This window comes from Ciona intestinalis, chromosome 7, assembly GCF_000224145.3.
Source record: "Ciona intestinalis chromosome 7, KH, whole genome shotgun sequence".
Taxonomy (NCBI): Eukaryota; Metazoa; Chordata; class Ascidiacea; order Phlebobranchia; family Cionidae; genus Ciona; species Ciona intestinalis.
Window position 1 is genome coordinate 5,608,833 of NC_020172.2, and position 13,271 is coordinate 5,622,103.

The 13,271-nt window shown below is 37.6% G+C and overlaps 3 protein-coding genes and 3 non-coding genes across 9 annotated transcripts in view; 5 read left to right on the forward strand and 1 right to left on the reverse strand.

The window, feature by feature from the left end:
- Positions 1-6,947, forward strand: part of LOC100182531 (transmembrane protein 104) — an 8,554-nt gene extending 1,607 nt beyond the window's left edge. The window contains exons 1-12 of one of the 3 annotated variants that reach the window (XM_018812696.2): positions 1-91; positions 316-437; positions 701-785; positions 1,036-1,141; positions 1,654-1,761; positions 2,441-2,540; positions 3,181-3,283; positions 3,610-3,703; positions 4,531-4,832; positions 5,482-5,598; positions 5,866-6,104; positions 6,398-6,947. In XM_018812696.2, the coding sequence (XP_018668241.1) occupies positions 77-91; positions 316-437; positions 701-785; positions 1,036-1,141; positions 1,654-1,761; positions 2,441-2,540; positions 3,181-3,283; positions 3,610-3,703; positions 4,531-4,832; positions 5,482-5,598; positions 5,866-6,104; positions 6,398-6,497 (1,491 nt within the window). In that variant the 5' untranslated portion in view covers positions 1-76 and the 3' untranslated portion in view covers positions 6,498-6,947. The remainder of the gene's footprint in view (positions 92-315; positions 438-700; positions 786-1,035; positions 1,142-1,653; positions 1,762-2,440; positions 2,541-3,180; positions 3,284-3,609; positions 3,704-4,530; positions 4,833-5,481; positions 5,599-5,865; positions 6,105-6,397) is intronic. The other 2 variants (XM_018812697.2, XM_004226184.4) reach the window with 2 other exon arrangements.
- A 523-nt stretch (positions 6,948-7,470) lies between these two features.
- Positions 7,471-11,661, forward strand: LOC101243295 (ficolin-1-like). Its single transcript, XM_004226250.3, has 6 exons — positions 7,471-8,395; positions 8,828-8,943; positions 9,325-9,421; positions 9,735-9,831; positions 10,027-10,167; positions 11,455-11,661. Exons 1-6 carry the CDS (start codon positions 8,149-8,151, stop codon positions 11,645-11,647), a joined length of 891 nt encoding a protein of 296 aa, XP_004226298.2. The 5' UTR covers positions 7,471-8,148; the 3' UTR covers positions 11,648-11,661.
- On the forward strand, positions 10,498-10,569 carry trnac-gca. The gene has a single exon. It is a non-coding gene; the product is annotated as a tRNA-Cys (tRNA).
- trnac-gca lies at positions 10,752-10,823 on the reverse strand. Its single transcript has one exon. It is a non-coding gene; the product is annotated as a tRNA-Cys (tRNA).
- Positions 11,345-11,417, forward strand: trnak-uuu. The gene has a single exon. It is a non-coding gene; the product is annotated as a tRNA-Lys (tRNA).
- A 198-nt stretch (positions 11,662-11,859) lies between the features above and the next one.
- Positions 11,860-13,271, forward strand: part of LOC100183661 (probable methyltransferase-like protein 15) — a 6,820-nt gene continuing 5,408 nt past the window's right edge. Inside the window, exons 1-2 of one of the 2 annotated variants that reach the window (XM_026835130.1) lie at positions 11,860-12,216; positions 12,733-12,924. In XM_026835130.1, coding sequence (XP_026690931.1) covers positions 11,918-12,216; positions 12,733-12,924 — 491 coding nt within the window. In that variant the 5' untranslated portion in view covers positions 11,860-11,917. The remainder of the gene's footprint in view (positions 12,217-12,732; positions 12,925-13,271) is intronic. The other variant, XM_026835129.1, reaches the window with a different exon arrangement.

The following is a 13,271-nucleotide window of genomic DNA, read 5'->3' on the forward strand; positions in this document are numbered from 1 at the left end:
AGTTTGTGCAAAGTTACTTTACAGTGCGGTGGTCTTGATTAAGCAAATATTCAAAAAATATACGTAAAAGCACAGAATGTATTCTCCAGCGGTAAGTTTTGTACTTGTAAATAAACGTCCAGGGTGCTACCATCTAGACCACACTGGACAGTTTATAGACACTCAATAATATAGTTTCTCTTCTAAAAGAGTGAGGTCTTTAGTGGGGCATACCTGAGACCTGGGATGTAGGTCCATTACCCCAACACCCAGGGTGATACCACGTTTATATAACCAATCAAACCACATTATAAACATACATCATATCTATTACAGGTGGGTGTTGTTTACATCTTCAACCTCATAGTTGGAACGGGAGCTCTAACTCTTCCCAAAGCCATGGCATCAGCTGGTTGGCTTGTCAGTTTAATATTACTCACTCTATTAGGGTTTGTGAGGTTAGTGTGATATTTTATATTACAACTCTAAGAACAAGTGAATAATAAACGGGCACGTACCAGTATAAAATGTGTAAATACTAAATATGCATTGCATAGCTCTGGAACCACCTGCCACAGTACTGTGATTGTGTCACTGCTACTATTGGGGGGGTATGTGTCCCTAAAGTGTATGAAACAGAACACCAGTGTTATAACGATTGTCGTTGCCGCATCATGACAGGATAAATAAGTTACATTCATTTAAATTAACATTGTCATAGTTACATCACAACTACATTTATGGTTGAGTCCTTGTCGATCGCCAACGCTTGCATTCGAAGAAATAAAAGAGAAAATTTAAGTGAAGTAAGGTTTATGTTTATGTGAAACTCATATATTGCTATCAAGCTAATTTAGGTTGATTGTTTTGTTGACACTTTGCAGCAACTCTAAAATAACTTGGTACAAAACCAATAATATATATATATATATATATCGCTACTTTTGTATCTTTATAACTTTGAGCCTTTATAAAGTATATGTTTCACTCTTAGTATTGGCTTATATAAAGACTTCACATCCAACTAAACTCCTGTGAATATCACATTTTCAACAGGATTCTGTTGCTGCTTCTGACACTGATTCCGACACCAATCGTTCCATAAACCCACCGCCTCCCATTGATCCAACGGAACGTAGCGCACTGCTGGATTCTGCTTCATGTCAGTTGGTTTGGTGGTACAATTATTGTATATACTGGGCTGTAGTTTGGGAGGATTATAGAAATAGTTAGCATTTTTTTCCGGTGTGCGGCACATTGCTTAATAAGCCTGCCCTAGATGCTGCCACCGATGTGGGCGTCTGAGTTGTTGGGCAAGACACTTAATGGCAATTCCCTTATAGGTTGTTTAGGTGATACCTTGTAAGCGGGCATGAGGTGTATGAAACAGAACCCCCGTGTTAAAACAATTGTTGTTGCCCCGTCACACGAGGATAAATAAGTTACATACGTTGTAACTTGTAAGCGAACACGAGGTGTATGAAACAGAACCCCCGTGTTAAAGCAATTGTTGTTGCCCCGTCACACGAGGATAAATAAGTTACATACGTTGTAACTTGTAAGCGAACACGAGGTGTATGAAACAGAACACCCAAGTTATAACGACTGTCGTTGCCCTGCCACACAAAAATCAATAAGTTCATTCATCCAACTATATATAGTATTTATCCTCAGCTTCCTACACCAGCAGAAGATCCTCCATAAACAGCAACACAACTTCAATGTTCTCGATCACAAGAGCTGTGGAGATGGGACAGATGGCTGACATGTTCTTTAATAAAAGTAAGTTTAACTAAAGTTTATATACAGTTAAAAAAAGTTTTTTACTAAATGTTTATTTTATAAAAGAAACTGAAAAACATGTTTGAATCTCAATTTATAGTCAGAAAGTATTTATTATACATTTAAAACTTGGATGCTAAACCTATGAAATCAGTGTTTTATCTCTGTTTCAAAACCTTCAATGTCATTCCAGGTTTCCTTAACATTACACTTATGCCAGGGCAGCCTGGGCCTATATTTAAAATTTGCACCACCTTATTAATTACGCCTATATTTTGCATTATGTATATTAAGAAGCTAAAACAGATATATTTCTCACGGCCATGTGCAGCTAACATTCTGCTTATGCAACCCCAGGGGCTTCATTTTATTATTCAAACACTACTTCAATGATAACATTATACAAAAGAAAACTGCAAAACATGATTGAATTTCATTATATAGACAGGGTCATTTAAAATCATTTGAACTGCAATAAATTATAAATGTAATAAAGTTTTAATCTAATATTACCTTTCCCAACCTACAGTTGAAAGGTTCCTATTCTAACTTTCATTTTTATTCTAACTTTCATTTTTACCTTCCACGATTCTCTTCTGCCCATGCGCACATAACATAATACAAGGCCACAGGGGCTACATTTTATCACCAACTTTAACATTGCTTTCCACCCCCGCAGTTGGAAGGATTCTCTTCTACGTATGCATTATAGTGTATCTCTATGGTGACCTCGCTATATACGCTGCTGCTGTTCCAAAGTCAATGAGAGATATAGTATGGTGGGTGGCTTCGCGTGTGATTGTTTCTAGTTAATTTGGTGCCATAATGTAGCGGTTAACATGCTAGCCTCCATGGTGGTTATCGCTATCTTTCTATTTACTTTTGGTCATTAATATTGTCTTCAGTATAGCAGCAACTTTCAGACAAAGAGTTTGTGTGAATATTAACTAACTGTTTAAGTGTATTTGGTCCAAGCCTAGACTTTTTCAGTCCTGTGCGGATAAGGTGCTTGAAAGTAACGGAAAGATACCGAGTTCGATATTAATAGGCATATTTGTCCCTGGGAAAGACAACCCAGTGGTCACTGTATGTTTGGGGTAATGGCCCACTCTCCCAGATTCCATGGCATGTCTCACTGTAGGTTCTCACCCATATAGAATAGAATGTGCGTATATAATGTTGGGGTAATGGGCCAACTCTGGTCCAAATCCCAGATCTCATGGCATGCCTCGCTGTAGGACCTCACCCATATAGAATAGAATGTGCATATACAATGTTGGGGTTATGGGCCAACTCTGGCCTAAATCCCAGGCCCCATGACATGCCTTACTGTAGAACCTCACCCATATAGAATAGAAAATATTTTAAACTACCAAAACTGAATTATCTTAATCTTGTAATGCGCACTGTATCCCCTAGTGGCAACATGTCATGTTCAACGAACGATTCAAACCCGCCACAAGATGGCGACATATGTTGGGGAACCACCATAACCAGGAACAATGTTTACCAAATATTTCTGGTAGGTAAAAATAAATAGAAATAATATGAATACAAAAATGTTTTTGGAAAAGTAGAATTTATAAAAATCATATTTTTTAATATTTTTTTGTTTTTTAACATTTAAGTTGTTAAAAAATCAAAAATTTATCGATTTGTATTAATTTGTTCATCTCTTCGAACACAAGATGAAATTATTTAAAATATTACCTGTTAAGTTTCCTTTTCCTGTCTGGCCACCTGTCTGACCTTGTTGGTCATTCATTCTTAACACGTGCTTGTGTTGGGGGTGCTCTTAATAAACTTAACCACTACCTTTACATTACCGACTATGACATCATAATACAGGCATTGTTCACGATTGTTCTCGGACCATTCACCTACTTCAGTGTGCAGAAAACAAAATATTTGCAAATCTTTACAACTGTGTTAAGATGGCTGGGTAAGTATGTATGCTGCTGCCTTGTGGCTAAAAATTCAGTGTTTAATAATATATATATATTACTTACAAGTTTCTTTTACTTCTTTTTTGATCGACAATATTTAGAATATTTAAAATTTAAGTTTTATAAATTTGTTGCGCCTCAAACATTCACTGGATGAAAGTGTTGTATGACTCCTATAAGTTTGAGAACCTTCATTCTTGTTGTGTCGTGCTGTACGTCAACAAGTAGACAAGGATTTGGTTCTTGTGGCAGGGTTTGGTTTTATACAATATGTATACTATAATGAACTGGTGCTACGAAAACGTAACCAACAAAAGTGAAGTCCAACCACTAGTAGTAAAAAGATTCTATTTAAAAGAGAGACTGACGATGCCATTTAGGCGAAATATATTTCTCAATTACTACTAGTGGTTGGACTTGATTTTTGTTGGTTACGTTTTCGTAGCACCAGATCATTACTGCATTTCACTATACAAGAATTGTTCAACTTTATGTACATCAGATCAGGGTCAGATTCGCGGAATTTATTACAAGTCATGTAAACTATAAGTTTTATAAATTTCTTAAGGGCAGATTCAGTAAATTAAAGTGTTGTGTGACTCTTATGAGTTTGAGAACCTCCATTTTTCACAATAAATACCAATCTTTAATTAACTTAAACATTTGGTTCCGTTTTTCTTGTCATATCATAGTTTAGGGTGATAAAGAGCGGTTAAATCTCTGTTTATGAATTTATAACGATTTACTGACGGACATCAATTGCTAAACTTATATTTTGTTTTTTTCTCATTTAAATACCTGACACAGAAATCTTATACCACAGCTTTCCTCTCGATGATAACCCTCGCTATCATCCATATTTCCACCACTAGGGGCGGTGAAGGGCATCCTCCAGTGGCCAATATATCCGGGGTTCCGAACCTTTTCGGGGTCTCGGTTTATTCGTTTATGTGCCAGCACTCCCTCCCCTCCCTTGTGACTCCTATTCGCAATAAACGACGACTCCCCTACCTACTGGGGGCCGATTATATACTCATTCTATTATTCTATATGCTGCTTGGTATGACAGCTATATACTGCTTTCAAAGTGATGTAATAAAGGATATTTATACCCTCAATTTCCAGGTAAAGTTGCCTAAATTTACCCACAATATATAATTTTATAGTAGGGTGGGGGAAGATGGGACACCCTTTCATTCTATTTTCTCGTCACATTTGGTCGTAAACAAGGATCATTTAAAGAATTATAAAACCATGTCCTCACGACTCCTATAGACCGTTGTTATTTGTTTAAAACACGATCATGATATTTGGATATTATGTGTTAAAGGTCTCCCGTTTCTCCCCACCCTACTGTATTTACTTTTTATTTAATCTAATTTTTTTATTTAGTTTATTTAATCTAATATTAATAACAATTATTCTCTGGGTCTGTATACAGCGCATTAAGTTTATTAAGAACTCGTGTTTTACTTTTTTACACAGCGCTGAAACTTTTATATAAATTATTGGTAAACAAAACGACTCCTCTAAGCCCTTAGCACTGACACGCTGATCTTATAAAGCCTAATGTTTAATTATTGTGTTTATTTTACTAATATTTCAACCCCCTAATTATTGTTAATAAGTGAAATTTTTACAAAAATAACATAACTATTTTAGGCTAAAAATTTTTAGCTATTTTATACAACACATGCTGAAAAAGTTTTTTAGAACAGTGTTTAATTATTGTGTTATTAATAAACAATGATTATGACATCATAATTATCCCCAGGATTCATGTGATGTCACAAACATCATTGTTCTTCGATATTTCCTTGGGTTGTTTCCAGTGTTCACTTTATCGAGTAACTTTCCCATAATTGCCGTCACATTGCGCAATAACCTTAAGGTTAGTTGGGACTTGGTTGGATTTTGTTAATTTTTAGTTGGTTGGATTTTGTTAATTTTATAATAAAAGGAGTTTATGTTTTGGTATAACTATTCTAATACACACTACAAGAGGAATACAACAACTGATACTCATAACACAATTCCGTCATTTTCATCAACGTTATGAAACAAAAGGCTGGGCATTTTCACCAATGAAGATGCATTAATTATCTCTTGGAGTTTTTCTTATTTCTCCTTTAAGTTTTAATCAACCTTTCCACCACAGGCGTTATTCAAACCTTCTTCTTCATTCTGGGTGAACAGGATTCTCTTCCCGACAATTGCAATTGTCCCTCCCATTATTGTGGCCTTTATTACAAACAATCTAACTACATTAGTGGGGATAACGGGGTCGTACGCTGGGGCGGGGGTCCAATACGTTATACCCGCGTGTCTTGTTCTGTTAGCGAGACAAGAAGCAACGCAGTATCATGGCAGCGCTGTGGTTCGGAAAAACCGCCACAGGTTTGTGAAATATGTTTTCTATGGTTGAAAAGATAATGTAGCAAAAACGGGGGGCCAGAGAAATGACATGACATGCCATGCTATGATTAAGAGTTTTTACACGGTACTATCAGTGTGGGTGTATTTGACGTTGGATCACTTAACTGTAATTGCTCCAACCCAATGGTCACTGATAGGTCGCCCAAATTGTCAGCCATACATAAAGAACATTCACCCACAAAGTAACATACGTGGTAACTTGAACCCTGTATCCCCTTCTACCCCTAATCACCTAACCCCCTATCCCTCTCCAGGTCTCCATTCTCACGTAGGTTATGGGTGATCATGGTGTTAGCATGGGCGGCCGTATGCTTGGTATTCGTAACTGTGAACCATATTTTATCATTACCTTAAATTTTACTTATTAAGCTCATTAATGGCCTCACAGATTATTTTTCAATTTTCATTGAACAGTTGTTCTTGTTGTTTATTGTATGATATTGACTGTGTTTTAAAAGTTGTCAATTTTAACTAAAAACTTAAAATGACAACATCCACTTTTAGCAGTTTCAATTTGCCTTATTTTTGTTTGTTTATTTAAAGTCTACAATGCAAAACTTTTTGGGGGAATTTTGTGTTTTCTCCTTTATAATAGTTGCCTACAGACTACATTTTAATTATTTTACATACAATGTTTAAATGTCTAATTCTTCAACTTTACCAAATATAGATGGTGCAATCATGCTTCCCTTTAAAACCTTGATCATTTAACACCAACTTCGATTTAAATGTAGGGCCACACTCATATATAATAGAAACCCACAACCCTCAAATTGTTATGTCAGCTTAAATGTCAACGTTCATTTGATTTTACCATGTGAAGCATAGAATAACTTTTTTTGCCCAAACATAATATAAAAAGCCATATATATTAGAGTGGGGGAAGATGGGACATCTTTGAAACATAATATCTAAATATCCTGATCGTGTTTTAAACAATTAACAGCGGTCTATGGAAGTCGTGAGGATAAAGTTTTATAAAGAATCGTTGAATGTTTGCATACTACCAAATTGAAAGAGAAAATTGATTGAAAAGGTGTCCCATCTTCCCCCACCCTACTATATTATTGTGGGGCAGGATGGGATATGGTTAGCACATAATATCCAATATTTCCTGATCCTGGTTTAACAATTAACAATGCTTTTTAGAGTCATGAGGATACAGTTTTATAACTCTTCAAAATAAGACTATAAAAAAAAAACGTGTCCCATCTTGCCCCGCCCTACTATAAACAGTAGGATGGGGAGAGATGGGACACTTTTTAACTCTATATTCTCGTCCCATTTAGTAGTAAACAAAGAACATTTAAAGAAATATAAAACTAAATCCTCACGACTCCTATAGACCGTCATTCATTGTTTAAAACACGATTAGGATATTTGGATATTATGTGCTAAAGATGTCCCGTCTTCCCCCACCCTACTATATATTCAACTATATCATAGCATATGATGTAACAGAACAATCAATAGGATATTTTATGTCTAATTTATTCTAACTGTGCATTATTATAAGCTATATACGTTATGAGTGCAATATATGTATGGGTGCGTTGAATAGGAAAGAAGTTTTAATAAATTGCTTTCAAATATACAAAATATAGTTGTTTTACAAACATAATGTCAAATTAAGAACTTGTAAAAAATGTGCGTCAAATACGGTAACTTTAAAAGCAAAGTTAAAACTGCAAAATTGACCCGGAAATTGTGTTACCTTTGCACCGTGTGTTAATATTTGTGAGTTATAGTGAACGTATAGAAAGATCATTAATAATGCTGTTTGCTAGCCATGGTCATACAAAACGCAATATATTCAGTAAAGGACGAATTTAGTTTTATTTTGCATAGTTTTATTCCAGCTTTTTTAGCAGAGTTTTGAAATGTTTTTAATTAAGTTGGCAGTGCTACAGATTAGCGGTATTCGAACATATTTTATCGTTTAAATAAAAAGCTTTATTGGAATTTTAGTTTTCTAGAAAGTTTAAGTTCTAGAACATTGCGTACAATGCTTGCATTATTATCTCTTTGTGTCGTCATAATGTTATTTGATATTTCCGAATGCCAACAATGCCGGTACGTTTGTGACGAAAACAAACAATCTTTCGTGCACATGGTGGGGCCAGTTGGCCCCCAAGGTGTCAGGGGGCTCCCTGGTCGCATGGGGCCAAGGGGTTATCCAGGGCGACCTGGCAGAAATGCAGTAGTAACTAAGAAAGAAACTTTCGAGGATAAAGTGACCGACCGATTGGCAGGTGATTATTTCAAAGAATTCTTGTTGGCGCTATGTCGTTAACACGGGTGACGGGTGTTCTGTTTCGAATGAATATTACTCATTTATCCTCGCGTGGCTGGAAAACTACAGTCGTTAAACACGGGTGTTCTGTTACATTTATACATCATGCCCGCTTACGGGTTACCACGTATGTGTAACTTATTTATCCTCGCGTGGTGGGCAACGACAGTCGTTATAACACGGGTGTTCTATTTCGAATATGTATTATGTAACTTATTTATCCTCACATGGCGGGGCAACGAAAGTCTGCATAACTCGAGTGTTCTGTTTCGAATGTATGTAACTTATTTATCCTCGCATGACGGGGCAGCGACAGTCGTTCTACCTTGTGCCTGCTTACGAGCTAACGTTTATATAACTTGGTGATTTAAAAAAAAAATCTTTTTTCCAGAACTCGAAAGCAAGATGACGTTGTTGTTGCTCCCTGAAACTTGCCATATGACGTCACAATCAGGCTACATTAAGCTGAGGTCAGGGGAAATGACGTATTGCGACGGTGGATGGACGGTACGTCATTGCTACGTCACCAATAATATTTTATGTTGAGAACCGTGGACGAAACATTTTGTAATCTGAGTATATACAGTTCAAGTCTCAGTGCATCACCAATGTGAGCGTATGTGCCTTTGGGCAAGACTAAGCTATAATTGCTTCAACCGAGTGGTCACTAATGGGTTGTCTATTGTCAGCCATACAGAAAAACAATCAACCACAAAGTTACACACTTGGTAACTTGTAAGCGGGTACGAGGTGTATGAAACAGAACACCCGTGTTGTAACGATTGATATTGTCCCGCAATACAAGGATAAATAAGCTACATACGTGGTAACCCGTAATCAGACACAAGAATAAATAAATGACGTCCACTCACATCACCTTTATTCCAGGTTTTCCAGCGGCGTTTCGACGGTAGCGTTAACTTCCAACGTGGTTGGCATGACTACAAGATCGGGTTCGGGAATATAACAACCGAATTCTGGATCGGTGGGTTTGCGAATCGCCTAAATTCATGGCGCCCTCTATAACAGGCCTGGACACCGTCATCGTTGCTCCTGAAACTGGAGGCGGATGGTTTTGCAGCGCTTGTACCATTAGTAGACGGTTTTGATGAGTTATATGACGAATTATCGCATTACCTCGAAACTGGAGGGCGCCATTTCTTAATTTATTAATTATATTAGGCTAGGGTGAAATGAAAACCTTTAGCAGATGATATCCCATATTTCCTAAGCGTATTTTAAACAATTACCCACGCTCTTTTAGAGAGGTGAGATTCGGTTAAATATATTTGTTCCAGGGCTTGAGAAGATACACTGCATGACGTACATGAAAGGTTGCAAACTACGGGTTGATCTGTGGAGTTTTCATGACGACCATGCTTTCGCCGAGTACAGGTGACGTCATCAGGGTATTTCCCTAACTATGACAAGTAAATCGTAAGGGGGCACGAGGTGTATGCTTTGAAACAAACCAGTGTTATAACGACTGTCGTTGCCCCGCCATGTGAGGATAAAAAAGTTACATCCGCTTAGTTATAACGTTATTTCCTGATACCCTATGACGTAGAATTAATGACGTCATATTTGTAGCTCATTCTCCGTTGAAGCAGAAGGAGACCTCTACCGCCTCCACGTGGGCGGATATAGTGGAACGGCTGGAGATAGTTTGTCACGTGACGATGAGGGACATGATAACATGGCGTTCTCAACCATCGATAGGGACAATGACAGGTGACATGGGATTACGTTTACACAACGTTTTTTATACTATAGATAGGCCGATGAAAGATTACTTCATTATGAATAAATGAATGAATGTAACTTACTTTATCCTCGCGTGACCGGAAAACGACAGTCGTTATCACACGGGTTTAACACCTCGTGCCAGCTTACGAGTTACCATGTATGTTACTTTGTGGGTAAATATGCCTGGTAGCGACGTGTAGCGCTTCACAATTATACTCGTGGAAAAGTAGAACTGGAATAACCTACGGCAATTATGATAATTAGTCATTAGGTAACAAAGAAGAATACAAGAAACACAATAGAGGTGTATGTGTAGGGGGTATAGCTCAGTGGTAGAGCATTCGACTGCAGATCGAGAGGTCCCTGGTTCAAATCCGGGTGCCCCCTCTTTTAATATTTCTGATTTACAATATTTTACGAAGGAAAATGTGGTTCTCACATACATTACGTATGCTCTTTGGTTGGTGAAGATTTGTTTATTACCAAACGGGACAATAAAACAGAATGAAAGTATTTTCCACCCTAAATCCAAGTTTTTCTTAGTATAAAATCGTCAGAAATATTAAAACAGGGGGCACCCGGATTTGAACCAGGGACCTCTCGATCTGCAGTCGAATGCTCTACCACTGAGCTATACCCCCTACACATACAACTCTATTGTGTTTCTTGGATTGTTCTTTGTTACCCAATGACTAATTATCATAATTGCCGTAGGTTATTTCAGTTCTACTTTTCCACAAGTAGTTACACAGCGCTACACCTTACTGCCGGAGGTGTCTTTGTAAAGAACTGCACATAGTATAGAAGGGTGTGGAAGAAGATGGGACATCTTTTCATTCTATTTTCTCGTTCCATTTGGTAGTAAACAAAGAACATATAAAAAAATTAAAAAATCGTATCCTCGCGACTCCCATAGACCGTTGTTAATTGTTTAAATAATGATCAGGATATTTGGATACTATGTGCCCAAAGTGTTCCATCTTACCACGCTATTTTGTAAAACAATCTGTAGCAGGCCGTGGATTTCACTACATATCTAGTATCGTCTTTTACACTCACCAAGCTTTAAATAAACGGCCAGTCTGAGATTCAGACCGCCGCAGTTATGAGCAATTTCAATCGATTATATTTAAAACAGCAATAGATGTTGTTATCACCGCTAGCCCGGTTAGCTCAGCCGGTAGAGCGTTGGACTTTTAATCCAACGGTCAAGGGTTCAAGTCCCTTATCGGGCGGTGTTTTGTTGCATAAAAACATATTTCTATTTTTCAGAAATAACAAAGGCAATTGCGCGTCGAACCAAAACGGGCCTTCTGGAGGCTGGTGGTTTAATAATTGCTTCCGTGCCCAATTAAACGCACTATGGGGATCATCCCAAGGACCATGGCACAACATAGTTTGGCGCAGCTGGTTGGGCGAAAACGTTGCAATAAAATCGACCATGATGAAATTAAGATGCAATTAAAATACGTTGTACAGTATGTTACCATGGTAAACTGTATTATTGTTCTATGATATAACATAAATATATTGCTAAAAGACTTAAAAATGCATTAATGCTTTGTATATTTTCGAAAAGCTACTCTTTCGCCCCCGTAATAAAATTAAAAAAATAACTCTAAACAGTGTTCAAAAAGGGAATTTCCCTAGGTTAAAACGCGATTTTTTTAATATATTTTTAACAAAGTTGGCGCTTTAAACAAAATTTTCTGTAGTGTGAATCTAGTATACAGAAATGAGACCGATTTTTGCTCGAGTAATTCGTTCAAATTTTGAACCGTGCACAAAATTGTTCCGTATGTACGGAAAATCTCGGCCAAATTCAAAAGAAACAGCTTTGCATATTCCTGTTATGGCTGAGGAACTTGTTAGTGGGCTTAATATTAAACGTGGTGACGTAATTATCGATATGACGTTTGGTGCTGGAGGTCACACAAAGTTCATCATGGAAAATTACAAACATTGTAAAGTTATTGCGCTCGATAGAGACGAAAAAGCGTTTGAGATTGCACAAGATTTGTCAAAGAAATTTAAGTAAGTATGTATGTTGTGTATTCCTAGGTTTAAGGCTCTACACTGCTACCATTGTGGGTATATGTGTTCTTGTGTAAGACACTTTACAGTATTTGCTCCAACCCGGTGGTCACTAATGGGTTGTCCGGGTGAGTTTCGCTATTTCGTTTACACCTGTATTTAAGAATCAATTGAAAAATCGATAAAGTAATCACCTACAAAGTTACATACGTGGTAACTTGTAAGCGAGCCTGAGGTGTATGAAACAGGAAACTCGTGTTATAACGACTGTCGTTGCCTGCCATGCGAGGATAAATAAGTTACATACGTGGTAACTTGTAAGCTGGGCACGAGTGTATGAAACAGAACACCCGTGTTATAACGACTGTCGTTGCCCCGCCATGTGAGGATAAATAAGTTACATACGTGGTAACTTGTAAGCAGACACAAGGTGTATGAAACAGAACATCCGTATTATAACGACTGTTGTTGCCCCGCCATAAGAGGATAAATAAGTTACATACAATCTTCCAACAGAGGACGCATCATCCCATTACTCGGAAAATTTTCCGAACTTGACAAACTTTTATCAGACCATGGTATCGTGGAAAACTCGCTAAACGCCGTGCTGCTAGATGCCGGTTGCTCATCCATGCAGTTCGATCAACCGGAACGAGGGTTTTCTCTGGTTAGGGACGGCCCCCTGGACATGAGAATGGATGGGAACAGGTGGGACGTTTTGTTTAATTTTTCAATGAACGGGCTTTCTGGAGGCTGGTGGTTTAATAATTGCTTCCGTGCCCAATTAAACGCACTATGGGGATCATCCCAAGGACCATGGCACAACATAGTTTGGCGCAGCTCGTTGGGCGAAAACGTTGCAATAAAATGGACAATGATGAAATTAAGATGCAATTAAAATACAAAACCAGTTAAAATAACAGGTGGCGCTACTGAAGAATCTACCTCTATGTCTTAGATTAACCAGTAACCCTTAAACTATTGCCATTTTGATGGGTTTCCTGCAACGAAGCTATTAGTAACCGCTGAGTTGAAGCAATGGTTGTAAATGTTAA

Coding starts and splice junctions, on each gene's coding strand:
- LOC101243295 (XM_004226250.3), top strand. CDS start 8,149: ATGCTTGCATTATTATCTCTTTGTGTCGTCATAATGTTATTTGATATT. Junction 8,396..8,827: donor AGTGACCGACCGATTGGCAG/GTGATTATTTCA, acceptor TCTTTTTTCCAG/AACTCGAAAGCAAGATGACG. Junction 8,944..9,324: donor ATTGCGACGGTGGATGGACG/GTACGTCATTGC, acceptor CCTTTATTCCAG/GTTTTCCAGCGGCGTTTCGA.